At 46.0% G+C, this 14,522-nt stretch overlaps 1 protein-coding gene across 1 annotated transcript in view; it reads left to right on the forward strand.

The window, feature by feature from the left end:
• The window catches only part of LOC122934751 (gastrula zinc finger protein XlCGF26.1-like), a 28,266-nt gene extending 15,786 nt beyond the window's left edge, over positions 1-12,480 (forward strand). Inside the window, exon 5 of the mRNA XM_044290435.1 lies at positions 10,352-12,480. Within this exon, the coding sequence (XP_044146370.1) occupies positions 10,352-12,090 (1,739 nt within the window). The 3' untranslated portion in view covers positions 12,091-12,480. The remainder of the gene's footprint in view (positions 1-10,351) is intronic.
• Positions 12,481-14,522: the final 2,042 nt, after the last annotated feature.

A 14,522-nucleotide genomic window follows, 5' to 3' on the forward strand; every position in this document is an offset into this window, starting at 1 on the left:
ATTCCTCACTTTACTATCATCCTCAGATAACAGACCTCCCCTCCACCCGTAGTGCCCAGAAGTATAATGCCCTCTGTGTAATTATAATATATACTGGCCCCTCTGTGTTATTATTATTCTTAAAGGGAACCTGTCCCCAGGATTTTGTGCATAGAGCTGGGGACATGGGCTGCTAGATGGCCGCTAGCACATCCGCAATACCCAGTCCCCAGAGCTCTCTGCGCTTTTATTGTGTTAAAGAACAGTTTTGATCCATATGCAAATGACCGGATATGGGTCCTGTATCCGGAGATGAGTCAAGGGGAAAGGAGCCCAGCACCGCCCCGCGTCCTCCGAATCTCCTCCTTGCTGGCTGACGTCACAGAGCTGGAGCGCCGAAATCGCGTGATGCGCGAGCTAGCGCATGCGCAGTGTCGGCATCATGTTTATTCCCTGTACAGGCATCAGCACAGGGAACGAACTACGCATGCGCTAGCTCGCGCATCGCGAGATTTCGGCGCTCCAGCTCTGTGACGTCAGCCAGCAAGGAGGAGATTCGGAGGACGCGGGGCGGTGATGGGCTCCTTTCCGCTTGACTTATCTCCGAATACAGGACTCATATCCGGTCATTTGCATAAGGATCAAAACTGTTTTTTAACACAATAAAAGCGCAGAGAGCTCTGGGGACTGGGTACTGCAGATGTGCTAGTGGCCATCTAGCAGCCCATGTCCCCAGCTCTATGCACAAAATCCTGGTGACAGGTTCCCTGTAATATTATAATGGCCCCCTCTGTATTAGGCTCCATTCACACGTCCGCAAAATGTGTCTGCATCCATTGCGCAATTGTGTGGAATGGGTGCGGGCCCATGCATTCTCTATGGGGACGGAATGGATGCGGAAAGCACACAGTGTGCTCTTCGCATCCGCATTTCCGGAGCGGCCGGCCGAACTTCCGGTCCGTGGCTCTGGAAAAAAATAGAACATGTGCTATTCTTGTCCGCAGCTGTGGACAAAAATAGGCTGTTCTATGGGGGTGCCGGCCGGGTGTATTGCGGATCCGCAAAACACTACGGACGTGTGAATGGCCCGAATAGTAATAATTATGGCGCTCTTTAGCCCCTCCAGCATACAGTCCCATGTAAAATACATCACTCCTTGCCTTCAGCCCCTCCAACATACAGTCCCATGTAAATAATATCACCCTTCCTCTCTTCGCTGCCTGCCTTGAGCTCCTTCAGCATACAGTCCCATGTAAAATACATCACGCCCCGCCTTCAGCCCCTCCAAAATACAGTCCCATGTAAAATACAAACCTCCCCCGGCCTTCAGCCCTTCCAGCATACAGTCCCCATGTAAAATAATATCACCCCTCCGGCCTTCAGCCCCTCCAGCATACAGTCCCCATGTAAAATAATATCACCCCTCCGGCCTTCAGCCCCTCCAGCATACAGTCTCATGTAAAATACATCACTCTCTCTGCCTTTAGCCTCTCCAGCATACAGTCCCCATGTAAAATAATATCACCCCTCCTTCCTTCAGCCCCTCCAGCATACAGTCCCATGTAAAATACATCACTCTCTCTGCCTTTAACCTCTCCAGCATACAGTCCCATGTAAATAATATCACTTCACCCCCCTCTCTTCAGACCCCTCTAACAGTCTCCAGTGTACAATGATTATTCCTCCTCCCTTCAGCCCCTGCAAAAAGCCCCCCCAAGTCCATATAACAGTCACTCTTCTCCTCCACAGACTTACCTATGGCTTCTGCTCCTCTCTCCAATATCCGGCATATCTTGAGGCCCCGCCCCCTGTATGACGAGACTCCGCCTCTTTCCCGACATCATACCTCCCTAGAGCAAATCCATTCTAGCGCTCTACTGTCTCATAGGCTTCAGACCACTAGTGAAGGATCGCATCAGGAGTTGGCAGATGGCAGTGCAGCACGGAGGTGATGATTAGGGTGTGCCCAGGCACACCCGGCACACCCCGTGCGCACGCCTATGTCTGTATATGATTTGTCTGTTTTATATTTTTTATCACATTTAGTAAATATATTTATTCACTTAGCCTGCGTAAGCTTATTTATTCTCAAGTCTTTTCAATTTACGTCAAAATAAAGACTTAACTTAAAGTTCCCCTGAATGTTTCGCCATCCAACCGTCATGATCAGGGTTTATGAGCTTAAAGGGGTTTTCTAGGATTTTAATATTGATGACCTATCCTTAGCGGCAGTGGTCCGACACGTGGTTACTGTATTTTTCGCCCTATAAGACGCACCGGCCCATAAGACGCACCTAGCTTTTTGAGGAAGAAAATAAGAAAAAATATATTTTTAACAAAAAGGTGTGCTTTTGGCTGGTTTTGAACTAATGGTGGTCTGTGCATGACACTACTATGGGGGATCTGTGGATGGCACTGTTATGGGGGGATCTGAGGGGGGCACTGTTATGGAGGGGGTGATCTGTGGATGGCACTGTTATGGAGGGGGTGATCTGTGGATGGCACTGTTATGGAGGGGGTGATCTGTGGATGGCACTGTCATGGAGGGGGTGATCTGTGGATGGCACTGTTATGGGGGGGGTGATCTGTGGATGGCACTGTTATGGGGGGTGATCTGTGGATGGCACTGTTATGGAGGGGGTGATCTGTGGATGGCACTGTTATGGGGGGGGGTGATCTGTGGATGGCACTGCTATATATGTGTCACCCACAGATCCCCCACCCCATAACAGTGCCATCCACAGATCTCCCCCCCCCCCATAACCGTGCCATCCACAGATCTCCCCCCCCCCCCCATAACCGTGCCATCCACATATCCCCCATCCCATAATAGTGGCATCCACAGATGCCCTAATATACAGATGGGCCGGTGTCATGCAAATGCGGTGGGGCCGGTGCGGTCACTGTACTCCAGCCCCACCGCTCACTCACTGCTTTATTGCCTAAACATTTTATAATAATAGCTTTCTGTAACGGGGTGCCGAAGGCGCACTCGGTCTCCCATTAGCCGCAGATCTGCTGCTTAGCTTCGGGAGCAAGGATCTGAGTTTGACCTCGTTTCCAGGGCGGCTTTGCTAGCTGGGAGGCTCCCTGCTCCTAAGTCTGCCTTGAGCGCCGAGCTGATCACTCGGTGCCCGACTAGTCTGTCTGTCGGTCATGTGACGCTGGCCACGTCACATGACCCTCACTCCCCACTATAAATACAGGCAGCCTGCTGGCCACAGGTTGCCTGTTAATTTAGGTTCCTGGCGTTTGTTGGATACCTGTTTACTTACCTGATCCTGTTCCCTGACGATCCTTTGCCTGCTCCTCCTGTACTGCGCATCCTTCCTGGTATTTTGACCTCGGCTTCCACCTGACTATTCTTTGCGGACTCCTTTGGTACTTCTCGACTCTCCTGGTATTTATGACCCCGGCTTCTCCTGACCATTCTTTGCTTAACCCTCTGTTCTGCGTTGTCCTCTTGGTTTTGACCCGGTCCGTTCACTATCCAGTATTTGTCTTGTCTGTTATACCCGCACGTATCCTAAGTTAGGGACTGCCGTCCAGTTGTCCCCCGTCATCAGGACTCGTGAGGCAAGTAGGCAGGGCCAGGGGTGAGGGTGGAGTGCAGTGGTCACTATCCTCCCCCCTGTGTGTGTGTGTGTGTGTGTGTACGTGACCGTTACACTTTCATTGAAGTTCCGATCCCCAGCCCCATCTGTACTACTTACTAAATGTCCTGTAGCAGGCACAGCAGGTGGCCGGCCGTAACTCACTGAATGAAGTAGGCGGCGCAGGCATGCGACGTCAGTGAGTTACGTCCGGCCGCCCGCCCTGCTCTGCCTGCTACAGGACATTTAGTAAGTAGTACAGCTGGGGCTGGGGATCGGAACTTCAATGAAAGCTATTATTATAAAAGGTTTAGGCATTAAGGAAGTTAGTGAGCGGTGAGGCCGGAGTACAGTGACCACACCGGCCCCGCCGCATTTGCATGACACCGGCCCCTCCTCCCTCCCCCATCCAGCTGATACATCACAGACTGCGATGTACAATGGCAGCATTCGCCCCATAAGACGCAGGGGCATTTTTCCCCCATTTTTGGGGGACCCGAACTTGACCCCGAACCACATTGATGTCAATGGGGACCCGAACTTTCGAGCACTGAAATGGCTCTAAAAATGTCATTGAAAGGGCTAGAGGGCTGCAAATGCCAGCAAATTGTGGGTAAGGGCATGGCAAGTGCTCTGCAAACAAATGTGGATAGGGAAATGACTTAAAATAACATAAAATACATAAAGATAAAAAATAACAATCTTGATCTAGGAGGACGAGGTCCATATGGAGTATGAGGTTGAGGAGGCAGTGGATGTGGCGGTGTAGGTGGAAGCTGCGGTGGAGGAGGAGGTAGCCTACACTGTTTTTGGTTTTAATTTTAATTTATTTTTTTATAGTAGGGTACACCCCAAAACATCGGGAAATATAACCTGTGATAACCCCCTCCAGCCATGCTAAACAAACGTTCAGACAATGCACTGGCTGCAGGGCAGGCCAGCATCTCCAAGGCATAAAGGGCAAGCTCAGGCCATGTGCCCAATTTGGAGACCCAGAAGTTGAAGGGGGCAGACCCATCAGTCAGTACGTGTTGGCGTGTGCACACATACTGCTCCACCATGTCGCATATCCCCGTGATGTTCACGATCCAATTGGATACCTTCTCTATTAACTTTCGATGTTCTTTTCTGCGCCTACCATGGTGATCACAGGTGGCGGGGAATTAGGGTTCCAGGCCGGAGAGGGAGCGTGAGAAAGGGATACCACATTCAAGGGAGGTTAATTGTTTGAAATTAAATATAATCGAGCAGAAATGTGGGACAAATTATTGAGGGGGCAAATGTGAGACAAGTTGTTAAAGTTTAAGCACTGAATGAAAGGAGGGGGTGCGCGTCAATTAAAGAAGAATTTTTGAAATTTATCTCCCTGTCACCTATGCAGAGCAGGGGTTCAATAACGGCAAAAATGGTCAAATATCAACCAAGAATGTAACAGACAAATTAGTGAAATGTTTTTACCTGTCTACTAGGTATAGCAGGGGTATGTCACCGCCAAAAATTGGTGAATTTCACACGAGAATGTAACAGACAAATTAGTAAAAAATGCTTTTTCCTGTCTACTAGGTATAGCAGGGGTATATCACAGCCAAAAATTTGTGAATTTCACCAGAATATATAACAGACAAATTAGTGAATTACTTTTTTACCTGTCTACTAGGTACAGCAGGGGTATATCACACCCAAAAATGGCTGAATTTGACCCGAAAATGTAACAGACAAATGAGTGAAATTACATAAAGTAAAATATGCACAAATAAAAAAAAAAATCTTGATTTTATGAGGTCGAAGTCCATATGGAGTAGGAGTTTGAGGAGGTGGTGGACGTAGTGGTCTAGGTGGAAGCGGCGGTAGACGGAGGATGAGGTAGCCAACACTGGTTTTTGGTTTTAATTTGATATTTTTTTATTAGGTTACACTCAAAATGAGTGGGAAATATCCAAAATACAACAATGAGCTATTGCGCTGTAGTATAACAATGGCAGGGTAAGGCCGGTATACATGTCTATTCTGCACAAGGTACGGACAAGTCCTGTGAGATCCATGCCTGGCTCATTTTAATGAACGTGAGCTTGTCCACATTGGCTGTGGACAGGTGGCTGCGCTTGTCTGTGATAACGCCCCCTGCCTTGCTAAACATATGTTCAGGCAATACACTGGCTGCAGGGCAGGCCAGCACCTCCAAGGCGTCAAGGGCAAGCTCAGGCCATGTGCCCAATTTGGAGACCCAGAAGTTGAAGGGGGCAGACCCGTTAGTCAGTACGTGTAGGCGTGTGCACACATACTGCTCCACCATGTTGCTGAAATGCTGCCTCCTGCTAAGACGTTCCATATCAGCTGGTGGTGATGGTTGTTGTGGCGTGCTGACAAAGCTTTTCCACATTTCGGCCTTCTGAGGTGCTGGCGGTGCCCCAGCTGCATTACTCCTCCTCTGCCTTCGTCTTGTGCTTCCACTGTTACCCCGCTGTCAGGTGGGAATGCCACCAGCAGCGCGTCTACCAGCATGCTCTTGTACTCGCGCATCTTACGATCACGCTCCAGTGACGGAATTAAGAACGGTACGTTGTCCTTGTAACGGAGATCCAGTAGCGTGGCCACCCAGTAATCAGCAGAAGTTAGAATGTGGGCAACTCGGCGGTCGTTGCGGAAACACTGCAGCATGTAATCGCTCATGTGTACCAGGCTGCCCAGTGGCAATGAAAAGCTGTCCTCTGTGGGAGGTGTATCATCAGTGTCCTCTGTATCCCCCCCAGCCATGCACCAGTGATGGCCATGAGCTGGTTTGGGTGCCACCCTGCTGTGAACACGGTTCCTCCTCCTACTCCTCATCCTCCACCTCCTCATCCTCCAGAACTGTGCCCTGGCTGAACAATTGTGTACCTTGCGTTTGTGGGTGCAGGAACCCACCCTCAGAGCCACTTGTGAATGACTGGCCGGAAACCCTATGAAATGATCCCTCTTCCTCCTCCTCCTGTGCCACATCCTCTTCCATCATCACCCGAAGCGTTTTTTCAAGGAGGCATAGAAGTGGGATAGTAACGCTGAAAACTGCGTTATCGGCACTGGCGATGTTGGTGGAGTACTAGAAACAGCGTAACAAGGAACACAGGTCTCGCATGGAGGCCCAGTCATTGGTGGTAAAGTGGTGCTGCAACTGAAACTCTACTATCGCCTGCTGCTGCTCGCACAGTCTGGCCAGCATGTGCAAGGTGGAGCTCCACCTTGTGGGCATGTCACATATGAGGCGGTAAGCGGGAAGGCCGAAGTTACGCTGCATTGCTGACAGGCGATCAGCAGCAGGGTGAGAATGCTGAAAGCCCGCTCTTTATGCAGCAGCTCTGCTATATCAGGATAATTTTTAAGGATCCTCTGCACCACCAAATTCATCACATGCATCAGGCAAGGGATGTGTGTCAAACCGGCTAGTCCCAGAGCTGCTACAAGATTTCGCCCATTATCGCACACCACAAGGCCGGGCATGAGGCTCACTGGCACTAACCACTCATCGGCCTGTTGTTCAATGCCCGTCCACAGCTACTGCACGGTGTGGGGTTAGTCCCCCAAACAGATACGTTTTAAAACTGCCTGCTGTCGTTTGTCCCTGGCTGTGCTGAAGTTGGTGGTGAGGGTGTTATACTGACCGGATGAGCAGCCGGTAGAGGATAAGGAAGCGGAGTAGGAGGAAGAAGCAACAGGAGGCAAACTGAAGCGCCCTGCAATCCTCGGTGGTGGAAGGACATGAGCCAAATTGCTATCCTCCTCAGGCCCAGCCGCCACTGCATTTACCCAGTGTGCTGTTAGAGAGATATAACGTCCCTGACCATGCTTACTGGTCCACGTATCCGTAGTTAGGTGGACCTTGCCACAGATGCCGTTGCGCAGTTCACACCTGATTTTGTCCCCTACTTGGTTGTGTAGGGAAGGGATGGCTCACCTGGAAAAGTAGTGGCGGCTGGGCACGACGTACTGTGGGACAGCCACCGCCATAAGGCTTTTAAAACTCTCCGTCTCCACCAGACGGAATGACAGCATTTCAAATGCCAGTAATTTTGAAATGCTGGCATTCGGGGCCAGGGATCGCGGGTGGGTAGGGGGGTACTTCCTCTTCAGCTCCAGTGTTTGGGAGATGGAGAGATTTGGTGACCCAGGTAGTGTTGTTGCTGGCAGATCCTCTGTTTGCGGGGTAGCAGGTGGCACTGTCACTCCAGAGGTGGCTGAAAAGGCAGAGACTGCAGCAGAAGAGGAAGCATGAGCAGCCAGAGACCTTTCTTGGTTTTTGAGGTGTCTACTCCACTGCAGCTCGTGCTTTGCACTTAGATGCCTGGTCATGCAGGTTGTGCTCAGGTTGAGAACGTTTATGCCTCGCTTCAGGCTCTGATTGCACAGTGTGCAAACCTCTCGTGTCTTGTCGTCAGCACATTGTCTGAGGAACTGCCACACCAGGGAACACCTTGGAGCTGGCTTTGGTGTGCTCCGTTACTTGCTGCAGTGGGCAGTAGCAGGCGTACTGTCTAGGGGACGGCCGATCCTATTTTGCACCCTGCTTCCTCTTCTGCTGTGCTGGTGGCTCTGTGCGACCACCGCCTCTTCCTCCGAACTACACAGGTCACTCGCATGACCTTGATTCCATGTAGGGTCGAGAACCTCATCGTCCTCCACATCATCTTCCACCCAGTCTTCACCCCTGACCTCCCTGTCAGTCTGCACACTGCAGAAAGCCACAGCGGTTGGCACCTGTGTTTCGTCATCATCCAAGACGTGCTGCGGTGGTCCTCCCATGTACTCATCTTGAAACATAAGTGGTTGGGTATCGGTGTACTCAATCTCTTCCACTTCTGGGGCAGGGCTAGGTGGGTGGCCCTGGGAAACCCTGCTAGCAGAGTTATCAAAAAGCAGGAGAGACTGCTGCATGACTTGGGGCTCAGACTGCTTGGCTGATTTGCAAGGGGGTGAGGTAAAAGACTGATGGACGTCGGCTTCAGGTGCCAACTCTGATATTTCAGCAGGAGACTGGGTGGGAGACAATGTAAAGGAACTGGTGGCACTGTCAGCAACCCAATCTACTATCGCCTGTACTTGTTCTGGCCTCACCATTCGTAGAGCCACATTAGGCCCGACCAAATACTGCTGAAGGTTCTGTCGCCTACTCGCACCTGGGGAAGGTGTTTCACTTGTGCGTTTGTAGCTGGCACAGATCGACCACGTCCTCTCCCTGCAACAGGAGCTCCACCAGCAGCACCACGACCGGGGCCACGTCCCTTATTTGACGCTCTCCTCATATTTCTCAAATTTAGGATCTTGCCCAAAATGGGTGTTTTTTGAAACCCAGAATATTATTGCAGTATTTAAAGCTTGTATCTCACACTGACAGATGCAGCATAGGCCGCAAATTTAGTATTTGGCCCAAAATGGGTGTTTTTTTAATAACAGAATAGAACAGCAGTATCTAACTCATGTATCTCACACTGACAGATGCAGCAAAGGCTGCAAAAAAAAGTTTGGGCCCAAAATGGGTGTTTTTTTAAACCCAGAATATTATTGCAGTATTTCTAGCTTGTATGTCACATTTACAAATGCAGTATAGGCCCCAAATGTAGGGTATTGCCAAAAATTGGTGTTTCTTTTTTGAACCCTGAATATTATTGCAGTATTTAAAGCTTGTATCTTACACTGACATATGCAGCAAAGGCTGCAAAATTAAGTATTTTGCCCAAAATGGGTGTTTTTTTTTATTACAAATTAGAACACCAGTATCTAACGCGTGTATCTCACAATGACAGATGCAGAAAAGGCTGCAAATTTAGTTTTTTGCCCAAAATGGTTGTTTTTTTTAAACCCAGAAAATTATTGAAGAATTTCAAGCTTGTCTTTCACACTGACAAATGCTGCAAAGGCACCAGATGTAGGGTCTTGCAAAAAAGCCCAGAAAATTGTTGAATTATTGTAAGCTTCTATTTCACACTGACAAATGCAGCAAAGGTACCAGATGTAGTATATTGCCAAAAATGAGTGTTTTTTTAAAACCCAGATTATTATTGCAGTATTTCAAGCTGGGATTTGAATGTTACAAAAGCACATATGCTGTGCTGGTGCACTGAGTTTGCATAAAATGGCCACCGCTGCCCACCTAACTAACAGACGGATAAAAGTTCTTTTTCTGTGTCACTGGGCTCAGGGCAGGGTAAAAAGATTGTGCATTGAACCCACAAAACTAAATCTAGGTATATCGCTGAGTTAACGAGCACTTCTGATTAAAGATTCTTTCCTATTCGCTCCCTCACATCAGCAGCATCCTCTTCCTACACTAGTAACAGCAGAGTGACAAGCAGCACTACGTGACTCCAGCTTATATAGAGGCTGGGTCACATGATGCACTGGCCAATCACAGCCATGCCATTAGTAGGCATGGCTGTGATGGCTTCTAAGGGCACACGAGTCAAACGCTTGTTGATTGGCTGCTCTGCAGCCTTTCAAAAAGCGCCATAAAATAGTCTAACACCTAACCCAAACCCAAACTTTTACTGAAAAGTTTGGGTTCAGGTCCGGGGTCCAAAAGATCTAAAGTTCGGTAAGATTCACTCAACCTTACTTGCAGGAACTCTCATTCCTTATAATCAAGACTATTATCGGCTCCTTTAAATCTACCTTTACTGAAACTGTACACTATACTGTTATTTTACATGTCTTATTTATTTAATGTTTTCTGGCTTTCTATTGTTTTAAAAAAGCTTGAGAAAAAAATTAGCTTTGGGAAAAAAATAAACTTTTGTTTAATTTTCTAGGTAAAAATGGGATGAGAGTATACCATAAGAATCATCATTTATCTTCCTATAATAAAGCAGAAGATAGCAATACCACACAAGCTAATTCAATAAGCCCTAATGTACCCTCAGTCCTTCATAGCGGAGATATATCCAATGATACCGCTGGTCACAAGAAACCTTCATCTAATCAATCACTGACTGGCAAAACAAGAACTAAACACAAGTGTGAAAAAATATTTTCAAATGGGACACCTTTTAAGAAGAAATCTAATCTTTCTTTACATGAGAGAAATTGCAGAGATAAAAAGTCATTTTCATGCTCTGAATGTGGAAAATCTTTTACCAGGAAATGTATTCTAGTTGGACATCTGAGAACTCACACAGGGGAGAAGCCGTATTCATGTTCAGAATGTGGGAAAAGTTTTATGTTGAAATGCTCTCGAAAGAAACATCAGAGAACTCACACAAGAGTGAAGCCATTTTCTTGTTCAGAATGTCAGAAATGTTTTGGTCAGAAATCTGGTCTTGAGGCACATTTAAGAATTCATACAGGGGAGAAGCCATTTTCATGTTCTGAATGTGGTAAATGTTTTAGTCAGAAATCAAATCTTGTGAAACATCTAAAAATCCACTTAGGGGAGAAGCCATTTTCATGTTCAGAATGTCAGAAATGTTTTACTCAGAAATCTGTTCTTCTGAGACATCAGAAAACTCACACAGGTGAGAAGCCATTTTCATGTTCAGAATGTAGAAAATGTTTTACCCGTTACTCACATTTTATTCAGCATCTGAGAACTCACTCTGGTGAGAAGCCATTCTCGTGTATTGAATGTGGAAAGTGTTTTACTTGTAAATCAAGTCTTGTTAACCATCAGACAATTCACACAGGAGAGAAGCCGTTTCTGTGTCCTGAATGTGGGAAGTGTTTTCGTATGAAAGCAATGCTTGTAGCACATCAAAGAATTCACACAGGAGAGAAGCCATTTTTATGCTCCGAATGTGGAAAATGTTTTAGTGAGAAATCCGATCTTGTGAAACATCTAAGAATCCACTTACGAGAGAAGACATTTTCATGTTCAGAATGTGGGAAATGTTTTAGTCTGAAATCACAACTTGTTGGACATCAGAGAACTCACACAGGGGAGAAGCCATATTCATGTTCAGAATGTCAGAAATGTTTTAGTCATAAATCTGCTCTTATGAAACATTTAAGAATTTGTACAGGGGAGAAGCCATTTTCATGTCCTGAATGTGGTAAATGTTTTAGTCTCAGATCACATCTTGTTGGACATCAGAGAACTCACACAGGGGAGAAGCCATTTTCATGTTCAGAATGTGGAAAATGTTTTGCCCATCAATCAAGTTTTATTCAGCATCAAATAACTCACACAGGGAAGAAGCCATTTTCATGTCCTGAATGTGGTAAATGTTTTGGTCAGAAAGGAAATCTTGTGAAACATCTAAAAATCCACTTAGGGGAGAAGCCATTTTCATGTCCTGAATGTGATAAATGTTTTGTTCGGAAATCAAATCTTGTGAAACATCTAAAAATCCACTTACGGGAGAAGCCATTTTCATGTTCAGATTGTGGAAAATGTTTTATTCAGAAAGTTAGTCTTGTGAGACATCTAGGAATCCACTTAGAACAGAAGTCATTTTCATGTTCAGAATGTGGGATATGTTTTATTCTTGAATCAAGTTTAACTCGGCATCAGAGAGCTCACACAGGGGAGAAGTCTGACCTGTCTTCAAGATAGCTCATCAATATCAGATTGGGGGGGTTTCGACACTCGAGAACCCCAACAATCAGTTGTTTGAAGAGGCCTCCTTGCAGCTTACAAAGCACAATGCTTTCCATTGCATGTGCTTGGTATTGCAGATTAGTCTCATTCACTTGAATATGAGAGGATATTAAGAGCGATCATTCCATATTGTTCCTGTAATGCTAATGAAATGATAAAGCCAAAATGACAGCCAGCAAACACGGCATACCAGACATACTTTGCGCAAGCCATCACACTCTGAACACCCTTGACGCGTTTAGTTGGACCATCATTTATTTTAACAGTACAATGACCCCAAACACACCTCCAGGCTGTGTACTGGCTATTTGACCATGAAGGAGAGTGACGGGGTGCTGCGCCAGATGACCTGGCCTCCACAGTCACCGGACCTGAACCCAATCGAGATGGTTTGGGGTGAGCTGGACCGCAGAGTGAAGGCAAAAGGGCCAACAAGTGCTAAGCATCTCTGGGAAATCCTTCAAGACTGTTGGAAGACCATTTCAGGTGACTACCTCTTGAAGCTCATCAAGAGAATGCCAAGAGTGTGCAAAGCAGTAATCAAAGCAAAAGGTGGCTACTTTGAAGAACCTAGAATATGACATATTTTCAGTTGATTCACACTTTTTTGTTATGTATATAATTCCACGTGTTAATTCATAGTTTTGATGCCTTCAGTGTGAATCTACAATTTTCATAGTCATGAAAATAAAGAAAACTCTTTGAATGAGAAGGTGTGTCCAAACTTTTGGTCTGTACTGTATATAGTGCTTAACGTCCTCTAATAAATGAGAGAATTCTGCTTTGATCCTAGAGAGGAATCAGTGTGATTTTCTCCATCATGCATGACTTACTAAAAACTTGCAATTTGGAGCAGACAATTGATAGGATAGCACAGCTTGTGTGCATCCAAAACAGTTGGCGCCCAACGTGGGGCAAGGGTGAAATTGTTCAGACTGAGCAGCTGCAAGAAATCATCCACTGGTGGGTTGGATGCATACAAGGGAAGAGACTGCGCAGCTCCGAGAAAGGTAAGAAAACTAGTTATCTTACCTAATATCCCTTCTGTGCCTCCTCTCTGTGCAGTGGGTGGGACAGCTGTCCATCTGGAGACCAGAGCACATAAGCCCTTGTCCCAAGAACTTGGTCAAATTGTATTATCAACTGTCTGTGGTGTAGCTGGCCAGCTAAGACCTTTCCTAGGTTGCTAATACAGCTTATATGTTCATACAGATAGACCTGCTAATAATGTGATACACTTTACATGTTTATATGTTAAAGACAAAAGCAGAGTTATTTACTGTGACTTCATGTTTTGGATGTCATGTAACCGTTATATAGATTGTGTTCATAAAAGCAGAAAAGATAATATGCCTTTTAATATTCATTATATAAATGTAAGGTAAGCTCAATGACACAGTAGACACAACAGAAAGCATAGAGTTAAACTGTTGTTATTGAGCAGGGGTCTGGACCAATCACAGCCAGCCTCACACTGCCCAGGAGTCTTGGCCACTCATAGCCAGCCTCACACATAGTCTGTGTGGGAAATCCCCTAGCTGGAAACCATTATTCACCAGAGAGAGGAGCTGAACAGACACACAGTTCCAGTCAGAGTTCAGTTTTATGGAAGCAAAGAGGCCAAAATAGGTATTTAGAACAGTTATATATATGTTTCTTTTGTTAATGTAGTACTTAGAACTGTATACTGAACTAATTATGTGTTTACTTACAGTTCCACCTAATCAAAGCAAATCATCTAATCATACAAACTGCTCATACCATATCATACTGAGCCATACAAATTGCAATCTGCAAGCTGCTCAAAGCAAATGTATAGAGTAAACTGCAAACCAATTTGAGCAAGTAGAACTATAGGTCAAAGCTCAGATATACCTCTCAGAGAGATCATAAAGTGCTTAAATAACTTAAAGTGACAGTACAGATCCTGAAAAGAGAAGTACATCCACCATTTGATGTTGAATGACAAGATTGAACAGTGAAACCACCATCTTATGCATTTCGCCATTTTGTGAATCTTTATTCAACATGTGTTATGTACATGGACTATCTGCTGCGGAGGCGGCAGTGTTATATATGAAGAAAGGTTAAAGTTAATAAAGAAGTTATTTCAAGCATTTGGTGTGCTCTTTAAACCTACTGCTTCCATAGAACAGCGCTAGAGGAGTTACAGAGTAATAGACAGTCTGGTTAGACTAAAAAGTCAGAGATATCAAAATGCCACAGCACAAAAGGCACTTCATAATGCTGCGCCTGCCACATGTGGTTAGACAGGGACTTCAGTGGAAATTGTATATTGTTATACATGTTCCAACTTTAGACAGTTGATGACTTAAAAATATACTGCCAGCAGTAGATTATTGTCACATTAGTAAGCGTGTTCCTAT

This window comes from Bufo gargarizans, chromosome 4, assembly GCF_014858855.1.
Source record: "Bufo gargarizans isolate SCDJY-AF-19 chromosome 4, ASM1485885v1, whole genome shotgun sequence".
In the NCBI taxonomy this organism is placed as follows: domain Eukaryota; kingdom Metazoa; phylum Chordata; class Amphibia; order Anura; family Bufonidae; genus Bufo; species Bufo gargarizans.